General features: G+C 42.7%; 1 protein-coding gene across 1 annotated transcript; it reads left to right on the top strand.

Annotated features, from left to right (window-relative positions):
• Window positions 1-812: 812 nt before the first annotated feature.
• On the top strand, window positions 813-9,961 carry LOC103718071 (probable pectinesterase 66; the record flags this gene model as incomplete). Its single annotated transcript, XM_039123057.1, has 5 exons — window positions 813-1,033; window positions 2,314-2,533; window positions 3,190-3,390; window positions 3,659-3,894; window positions 9,824-9,961. Coding segments are annotated over exons 1-5 (1,016 nt in total), but the record flags the coding sequence as incomplete, so codon positions are not given.
• Between the last annotated feature and the right edge of the window lie 723 nt (window positions 9,962-10,684).

Below are 10,684 nucleotides of genomic sequence, written 5' to 3'. Positions count from 1 at the left end.
GGTGGGAGAGTTGTTGATTCCATTATACTTTAATTTGTTTGTTGTTACCTCCCAATCCCAACAAAAACAATGGGGAAGAGAAAGCTAACAGGAAAAAAAGGAAGAAAGAGAGGAAGGGAGAGATATAAGATCGCCTCTTCTCTAGAGAAACTCCTTTCAATAGCTTTCATCAGAATATAGGTCTAAGTCCATGCTCTTAATAATAGTGCATAATGCATTATTGCAGACTTTATTCTAAAGCATAAATTTTTGACCCTAGGCTACATTAAATGTTTGTTTTTATCAATTCATATCTTTAGTAAGAACTCTACTATATATATATATATATATATATATATATATATATATATATATATATATATATATATCCATATCTTAAGTAAGAAGCCAGTAGATGCTATCACAAAATATGTTGCTCGGCTTTCTTTTTCTTGTTAACATGTAACGCAAAATTACACCTCAATCTCAGGCCCATCCTGAAGACAGTGATCGTATGAAGTTCAGATGGACAGTTCATTAAAGATTTTTCAGTTATCATTTTTCTGCATTGCTTATGTAATTATCCATTCTTTCTTAGAAGAATAGTATTGTTGGAAACAAGATTGATCACATTCCAAAGATGGCGTCCAATTCTTGGATGGGAATTATAACAACACAAATTTGATCTCCTTATCATGACCATGATTTACCTTCTTGTATTGTCATGATATGATTCTTTGACAACTTGTATATATACACAAGCATTTTCAGGAATAAGATGAGGGATTGACATCTGAAACAATACGTCTCATAGATCCGAAATTTTTTTATCAATGCAATCTCCTTTCTTCTTCTTCTTCCTCCTCCTCTTCTACTCCTTGACACAGATTTTTCTCTATTATGATTTTGTTGATGGATATGCTGTGATCGTGAAAAACATCACCGTCGATAAGTCTGGGCATGGAGATTTCACAACCATTCAAGGTGCCATTGATTCAATTCCTGACAACAACAACCAATGGATCAGAATTCATGTTGTACAAGGAATCTATAGGTTTGTTTAATTAACTTTCTAGTTATATGTACTTAGATTATATCAGAAAGATTATTTTACAAGCTCATGTTACTTTTGGCTTCTTGAGGTTTTTTGATTATTAGATCACATAAAACATTAACACATACTTTTGACTATTTTGATCATCTTTCTCTCAATAGGATATAAAAGGTAGAATAAATATTTGTTTTCCGTTTGGTAGCTGGAGGAATGGAGATGTGAAGACTGACTTTGATGATTCTTTCTCATAAAAGGAAGAAAAAAGAAAATTGCATCTTGATGAAAACTTGACATATTCTCTTAGAAGTTGATATCAGATTAGGGTTGATTTAGAGTTGTTGTAGTTAATTGCAAGGTACTTGTGTTTATAATTACTCAAATGCAAAACATGTGCACAAGTGCAGGTGCTAATCGCAAACTATCACTGTATATACATATGATCTTTCTTTGCAATGGCACAAGATATACATCAAGGCTGTAGAGACAAGTTTTTCAGATAGCATAAATGATCATGTATGTCAAGGGGCCAGCTTGGATATAATAAATTCTATGATCATGCTTGGCAGGTAAATAGAGCACAAAGAATAGGTTTTAGTTTATGACTTAAAGCTAATCAACCTAAAATGCTTAATTTGTTCCGGCTCATGAGTCTTGTTGGACCTAATTATCTATCCTATCTATGCTATTTTAAATCTATGGTGATTAAAACAATAATTAGTATTTGTCATAGTAATATACATGATCTTTTAAAATTAATTTCCAGAACAACATGCATAAATATGTTTCTCCTATCGAGAGGTATTCACACAATCATATTTGTGATATTATGAGAAACTAGAGAGCTTAGATCTAACCCAAAACAATCATGTAATATGAGACAAGATCCTTTCCATCCAACTAGAGACCAGCTCCACTGATATTCGTCTATTGAATGATGATTATAAATTTAATTTTACTACTGTTATGTCACAAACATTTTTGGACAAAGGATCTATGTTTCATCACTCTTTTGTAGCAGGAAATCTCAATGTTATAATCATTATTAAGAACAAGTGCTGGTCTTTAATTGAATAACAGGGATTATTTATCTAACACACCAACAAATGAGGTGACAAATTAAGGACTAGCAGGACTAGGCACCTTATTGGCAAGTTTAATCAAGAAGAATCGGCGGCAAGTTCAACTTTAGCCCTACTGCTCAACCCAAGCCATCGCAGTCTAATTTAGGCATCAAGTATAGTAGAAGGAGCAACATTTTATGTCTCTCATTGCTTGCACAGGGAAAAGGTCTACATACCACCCCAGAAGGGATATATCTTGCTAGAAGGTGAAGGGCACCAGCAGACATCAATTGAGTGGGATGAGGCTGTTTCCTCTAATTCGATCAACTGGAGCACCGATCTATCAAATTCTATACTTGATTATGGTGATGAAGGAGCGGAAGGTGTTACGTTCACTATCATGGCAGATAATTATGTCATCAAAGATATTTCATTTAAGGTAAGTATACATAGACACCTCAGATTCACTAATAAAAACCTGAGAGGGATATTGTCCTTGTTGCAAAAATTTTCAACAACTAAGTTTATGCATGTTTTGCACTCCTACTAATTCTGATTTTTATCATATAAAGGGCTAGTGAATCATTAGTCTGTCATATTTCTGGAGAAATTGAACTAGAAAAGGGAATGTCAAGACCACAATTGACAGTCATGTAGCTTTTTATTACTTGAGGAACATGGTCCAAAAATTATGTAGATGGGAGTCTTTATGGTATGATTGAAATGGTTATTGGATAACAACAACAACAAGAACAAAAATGACAGCAGCAATAAAATCTAGCCTTACAGCATAGAGAAGCTACCTTATTGATCAAGATTTATTCTTCTCAGCTTGGAGCTCAGGGCTTATATAAATCTAGCCCGCAAAATACTCGAATGCCATTATAATTTGGATTAAAAACAAGGGGTAGACTGCTGTACCTTAGGTTCAGGCGAGCTCAGTGGATAGAAATTAGTTCAAAAATAATCTCATTCTCATGCAGCCCAAGAAAAAAATCTAGAGCATGATTAGATATGTTCGTGTTTTCTATGTTGCATGAACCATATATATTACTGTACTGAAAAAAAATCCTAACACAATGCTCTTCATGGTAGAACACATACGACCACATCAAATATGGAGCCAAGGAGGCATCGGCAGCGTTTGTAGGAGGAGACAAAGGCTCCTTTTACCGGTGTGCATTCTTTGCCTACCAAAACACCTTGTGTGATTATAGAGATCGACACTACTTTGATGAATGCTGGATCGAAGGTGCTATCGACTTTATCTATGGATTCAGCCAATCTATCTATGAGGTATTATCCTTTTTACTCATGCAATTAGTACTTTCGAATCCAACCTTTACACGATCTCGACTAAAAATCTACACCTATATGTTGTTCATGGGTCCCAAATGTAGATTCAAGCTCTCAAACAAATTAGTTAGGAGTAGAAGATATAAAATGAGTCAATCCCTGGCCGTCAACCATATTTATGTATAAATGATGCATGGATGGTAGCCTAAGTATGCTTGACAAGAACTAATACCTTAGGTATAATGTCTTCTTTTATTTTATCATGCAGAATTCCACTTTGCATTCCATCAAGGAGGTGTCGCAACCAGGATGGGTAGCGGCACATGCCAAGATTAAACCTGACGTGTCGGCTGGCTTTGTGTTCAAGGATTGCACGGTGGATGGGGGCAAGACGTTTTTAGGAAGACCGATGAATTCCTACGGCACTATCGTGTTCGATAAGATGTATATGGCAGGCAACATTGTGCCCGAGGGATGGGACATTTCAGAAGTCGGAGATGATGTGTAAGCATCCATCTATCGCTTAATGCTTTGGTCTCAAACTAAGTGGTTGCACCTTGATAGACCAAAATGACTTTTAGGTGGACCTCCATAAATTGGATGGTACCTAGTTGAATCTTGTACATTTAGAGGGCTTGTTTGGACCAGCTAAAATCTTAGATCTTCAAGATTAATATTTGTTTGCCCTAGCTAGCTAGGGCTGAAAGGGGCCAAGCCGGGCTGGGCCATGCCCCTATCTGAACCTTGCCTATTTGATTTTCCAGTTTGGGGTCGGGCTTAGGCCTGAAAATTTTTGGATGATCCAGGTCCAAGCCCAACTCGAGCCTGCCCGAACCTGATTGAACCGGCCCAATTACCAATTTGGGCCAAAAATAGGTCTGGCCCAAACTTGATTGAAGTTTAATATTTCATATGTTGCTTCATAAGTAAATGAGCTAATTAAAAATTGGGCTTTCTCCTATAATACAAGTAAATGATATATGATACATTATTCTCAGCTAAACTCATTTTAATTTATCATGTACTTCTTCATTATTCTCTCTAAATAACAACATACACATATAAATTGATTCGAGCCTAAATTTGGCCTCTATTTCGGGCCTTGTTCGGGCTCGGATTAGGGCCGGGCTAATATATATCCAAGCTTGGCCCGAAAAATAAATAAGCTTTATATATAAACCCAAATACGGTTCAAATTCTTTCGGGCCTAGCTCGTAGTTGGCCTGGCTCAATCAGCCTCGGGCTGGCCGATCTCATTTCCAGCCCTACCCCCAGGGTTTTGGTCATTCCGATCAGTGGGCTCATATTGGAATGCAGGCTGGACAAACTCTAACCCGGTCTGTTCGTCTCCAAAGTCTTCTACAAAATTTTCGATGTTTGGTTCATAGACTTCTTCGACACATTCAGTCTCCTGGGTTCCTGCTTCCAGTTCAGTCATTAAATAGGTCTTGGCATTACATTGGGACGCGATATGGCCAAAATTGTGGCACCTGAAACACTGGGTTTGGCTTCTTGAGGGCGGGTTGGACCCTAATATGCCTTTTCCTTTATCAGTTGACGTACTTTGAGCAGGCATCGGAAACGGCCTAGTCGGTGTTTGGCTAGGGCCGGGCTGGGTAGGATGGTTGGAGAGTGGTCTGGATTGCGGGAGATAGCTTTGATTAGGTCGGGCTCCTGGGGGTATGGACCGAGAGTTGGTACGTCTCACTACAGGGATTCGTAAGAAACTATCCACATCTTGAGCCAACTGGTATGCTTGGCCAAGGGTGGTAATCTCTCGGAGGATTAATTCTTTCTGGATCTCCTCGCGGAGTCCTGCCCGAAACCTAGAAAGAGTAACAGTCTCCTCTTCGATTACACCGCACCTCATGTGAAACTCCTCAAATCGTGCAATGTAATCGGCAACAGTTGAAGTTCCTTGAGTTAGTTTCTGCCACCTATCCATAAGGCGTTGTCGGTAAGAGAATGGCAGATACTTCTCATTCAGTTTTCTTTCATATCCTCCCAGATGGTGATACATGGAAGCCTCTAGGTCTCACGCCTATGTTCTATGTTATGCTAGTACCAGTGAGCTTGCCTAATAAGCTTCATTTTAGCAAACCGTACTTTTCGATCATCAGTCATTTCGTACCACTCAAAATAGTTATCCATGGCTGCTCTCCAATCAAGGTACACACTCAGCTCTAATTGACCAGCAAATGTGGGAGCATCTACTCGGACGGTACGAAGTAGTCGTTCGTCAAGATCGCGCTGGTGATCAAGAGGAAGTTGGTTCCTAGGAGGATGGGGAAAAGCTACAGGTGGTGTGGTCAAACCAAACTCGGGATAAGCTGCGATTGCGGTTGACGGTTCAGGAGTCCTAGGGTGTTGCACTAGAGCACGGATCTCTCGTTTGAATTCATCTTGATCAGCTCGTAATGCAGCTAATTGTTCCAAAATATCTTGTAGAACTCTGGGGTCCATGGTGGGTAAAGGGGTCTGAGAGTCAATGAGGAGGTACTCTCTACCACTACGGGTTGGCATGCAAGAACCACTCTAGTTGGTGATATGATATGCAATGCTACTAATGAACCCTTACCAAATGCAATGCAGGGCAACCTACCAATGCAACCTACTATGAATTCGGAAATCAGCAAATTTTCACAAAAATAACTTAAAATTAAACTTTGATTATTTCAGAATTGAAGTAGGAAATTAGTCACTATAAGAAGTTAGGTTGCAAACACGTATTACAGTCGTTCTAATCCTAAAGTAACCTGATCGACAGATGTTTAGAATTATCCTGTCGCTGGGGTGCTAATTTAATATTTAGATTTAAATGGTGGGTAGGATGGGTGTGGAAGAAAATGTTCTAGGTTTTGCAGTTTGACTGGAAAGTAAGTTTTGGCAAATTAGGAATGTTATGCAAGAGAACTAGAACATAACTAGATAAACAAGCCCAAAAGAAAGAAGAACCTGTTACCTGTGGCGAATGCAGTCAACTAGAAGCGTCCGTTGTAGAGTCTTGAACACAAAGTTGGCGCTAGGCAGAGCTAGCTGGAACTGTGGATCCGGATCTGCAGCCAAAAGGGATTCTTGGGCTCCTGGAATGGACTGACGAAGGTGCTGGATCAGGCCTGAGATAGGGCCTGTGGCCGCTTGGGCCTGGGCCGCGCTCAAGGAGTAAAATGGGCTTTGGCCCGCAGCGGAGAGAAGTGTTGGCGGCCTATGGAGTGTGATCGGGCCTGAGGAACCTGCAGAAAACAATGGGCTGGGCGCGTGGGCGTGGGGTCGGATGAAGCCCACAGTGGAATGGGAGAATGGGAGACTTCAGAGGAGGGTTTGGGGTTTTTCCTTTGGTGGGTGGGTGAACGAAGATGATGAAGGGAGGGTGGTACATGGCGGAGGGAGAGGGGGGGGGGGGGGGGGGGGCTGCCGGCGAAGAGACGTCGGAGCTCGACGGAGGCAAAGGGGAGGAGAGGTGGCGGTGGCGCTCGGGTGGCGCAGGTGCGGCGGAAGGGAGAGGGGGGGGGGGGGCGAACTGCTAGCGAAGAGACGTCGAAGCTCGGGTGGCGAAGTGGCGGGACGATGGCAGCCACAGAAGGAGGTGAAGCGGCACCGCGGGGAGACGAAGGGGCACCGCGGACTCGGCGACGGCGTAGCAGCGCTGGCGGCACGGCGGACACCATTCAATTCGGAAACAATTCGGAAACGGGGAAGAAGATGGTGGCGGCTTGGGCTGCGACAGCTTCGACAAGGGAAGCGACGGCAATGCAATGACGACGGCAGCGGCAGCAGGCGACAGCAGCAGCGGCGGCGCAGCGACAGATCGTGGTGACGGCGGCGAAGACGGTGGCGATGGTAGCGGCAGCTGAAACCTTTTGGGTTTCCTCTCGGCAGAACAGAGGTAAGTTTTTTTTTTTTGGGACACGTGCGGGTCACGTGAACCTACAGTTTTTTTTTTTTTTTTGACTTGTTGGACCCGGGTTACCGGGTTGTGGGTAACGGGTTAGAACTAACCCATTACTCGGCTTTTTTCTTCAACCTCCCAACCGATTCGGGAGGGTGAAACCGGTCGCTTCGGCGGCAGCGGCAGAACGGCCGAACAGAGGGGCTACGGCGTTCGCGGATGCCGATCCGTGGTGGGCGGCGACAGGCGGAGGCTGAACAAGTACACGTTGGCCGGCGGGTGTCTCGACGGGTTCGAGCAGTTTTTTTTTTTTTTTCTCTTTCAAATCTCCAATCAACAACGGGTAGATCTATCGGGCAAGCGCGCGAAATGGTCGCCTCGGAATACAGGGCGCAACGGAAGCAAGGACAAGGCCGAAAGAAGGACGGTGATATTCTTCTTCTTTCCGGCAACGAGGACCGCTCGTGGCCTGTCGGCGTGCTCCGGTGTCCGGGGTCGGGGCACCGCGTAAAGCTCGTGCGCCAATTGGAATCCGGGGATCCGGCGATGCTCGGCCATACACCGGTGGTGGTGGCATCGGTTGCAGGCACCGGCGGAGGGCCAGAGGCGGCGTTGCAGGGAGGGGTCCGGCAGATCTGATGGAAAGAGGTGGTTGCGGTAGGGAGGGGCACGGTGGAACTGCTCGGCCACGGGGAAGATTTCCTTTTTTTTTTTTTGACACTGACAGAGGGAAAGAAGACTGTTGTTGGATCGAGGCTTTGGCAACAGAGGCAAAGCCCACCAATGCTCTGATACCAAGTTGATGACGAACCAGGAGGTGGAATGGCTGCAATGATGAGAACGTATTGTTGAAGTTGCTGTACGTTGTAGCTTTAGATGAAACAGAAGAATAAGGAGAAGAGAATGAGGAGGAGGAAGAGAAGAGGGGGAAGAGAAGGAGGAAGAGAGGAGGGGAAGACGTGGGGGAAAATTTATAAAACCTTCATTGAACCCTAATCATGAAAATAGGTCCCTATATATAGGGCCCAAATACACAATTTGCATAAACCCCCTTACACAAAAATAAATCCTAATAACCCCCAAATAATCCACAAATAAGCTCTAAAGTGCAAATAAGCCCAGAAATAAAATAAACCACAAATAAATCCTAAAATGCAAATAAGCCCAGAAATAAAATAAATATGCAAATAAAATGGTGGCCTAGCTGATGTCCCCATCATAGTTTTTTGTTCGGGTCTTAATTTTGGACCCAGACCCGATCCGGTTGAAGACAGGGTCGGATCGGGTCGGATATGGGTCGGGTCCGGAACCGAGTCGGGTTGGGTTCGGGTCTGAATCGGGTCCAATTTTTCTATGCTTTTGGGAAAGAATTTGGGCAAATCTAATTTGGCCATATCATAATTATGAGGTGCTGGGTGACCCATGACTTGAAAGACTTGCAATTAACATCCGGTCAGAACAGATGACCCCTGACTTACTAACTAAGTCGGTCAACAAGCCAAATTTCATATCACACTATTTTTTGTCCATATGACTGATTGGACGCGGAACTTGGTGTCTCCCAGCTCCCCTCTCACGAGGAGAAAAAAAATCCCAGACCGTCTTCCAAAATCCAATTCCATTGGAGAAAACTGGCACATGACCCATTTTCAGTTCAGTGTTCCCTCACTTCCTCCCTGCAAAAGTTAAAAAAAATAGAAACCAAAAAACAAAAAGGAAAAAAAAAAAAAAAAAAAGCCTGCTACCGAGACACCAGAGGTATCAATAGTGTAATAGATCGAGGATTCTAACGGACCAATAGTGCCACGACCCACACAAAAAAAAGAAAAAAAAACTCTCTTTTGCTTTTTCCCTCTCTCTCTTTCTCTCTTTGGGTCCATTCGGGTCGGGTCGGATCGGGTTGGTTTGATAAACTTAGATCCGACCCAGAAAATGATTCGGGTCCAATTTTAGGACCCGACCTGGACCCGTGGGTCCTAAAATTCGGATTGGGTCGGGTCTACACGGGTCGGGCCAGATCGGATCTCGGGTCGACCCGACCCATTTGCAGCCATACCCCCAGCTCATTCAAGTTATGCAACAGCAAACTTGTTTGCATCCTCGCATACTCTTCCGAGTAGGCCTATTCAAAAAAGGACTTTAGTTACATAAGACTATTTTGGCAAGCATATGTTTTAATAAAAGTTTGGATAGGCTCTCCCTCCCTTCCTCTTCCTTCTTCCCAAAAGGAAAAGAGAGAGAGAGAGAGAGAGAGAGAGAGAGAGAGAGAGAGAGAGAGAGAGAGAGAGAGAGAGAGAGAGAGAGAGAGAGAGGAAAACAAAAATCATGCAATCATTCACAGAAATTTGTTATCAGTTCTAGATCTGTGGGTCAGTTTGGTTTGTCAAGATTGGTGAAGGAAGCATGTGTGATCTGAAATGAAGTGTGAGACTTTCACTTGCAATGCTAAGGTTGTGAAATTTTCATTGTTTTTCCGAATAATAATAATAATGCCTTAGTATGCATGTATTTATTCGGAAATGCTAACTTTAATGTGGATTTTAGGAACCCAACAACGTTTGCGGAGGATAGTTGCAGCGGGCCGGGTTCAGATACCACCCACAGAGTGAAATGGGAAAAGAAGCTTGGTTCCAAGGAATTGGAGTATTTTACCAGCATCAAATTCATCGACCAGGAAGGCTGGTTGTCTCAACAACCCTGACGAGATGTTCTCATCTCCTTGCTGATCTTGTTGTCGTACGTTGCTTTGATTTGTGCCATGGGATGAATTTAAAAAAAAAAAATCGATTGTACGGGAAAGGTACAAGTAGGTTATGCTTGATTCTAATGCTAGGAATATCTCAAATTTATATCCTTGGAAGCAATTTGAGATACTAATCAATGATAGACCTAAGAGTCTTTGGGCCCTCCTACACTTGGTGCAACAACCGGCATGGGTTAGCCAGAGTCGATAGGGCACTGGCTTTGGAGTTGTAGATGGATTTGTTTCTAAAATCACAAGTCCATCATCTAGCCAAATTCGCTTTGGACCACTGTCCTTCACTGCTTTACTATGTCATCGCTTCATGCTTCTGGTTATAAACCTTCTCAATTCGAGAAATCCTAGTTGTTTTGCCCTGGGGTTTATGCCATGGTTCAACAAGCCTGGCAATGGCCTCATCATCATCATTCTAGTTGATTTTAGGCCTATAACCAAATAATGTAGGGTTTCCCAGTGCCCTAGGGCGCAGCGGAAGATACGGAATTATAAAATTTTCTTATAAAACCCATTATATGAAACCCTAATAAGCCAAGATCGCCTTAATAGTATAACCAAATAATGTAGAAAATATAATCTTGGTATAGAAGAATACCTATCACGCTTATATCCAATATATCTTGAAGATGTCCTAAGGTGCCCAATGT

This window comes from Phoenix dactylifera, unplaced genomic scaffold (genome assembly GCF_009389715.1).
Source record: "Phoenix dactylifera cultivar Barhee BC4 unplaced genomic scaffold, palm_55x_up_171113_PBpolish2nd_filt_p 002007F, whole genome shotgun sequence".
NCBI lineage: Eukaryota > Viridiplantae > Streptophyta > Magnoliopsida > Arecales > Arecaceae > Phoenix > Phoenix dactylifera.
The sequence above is the reverse complement of the archived record's forward strand: the minus strand, read 5'-3'. Positions and strand labels throughout refer to the sequence as shown.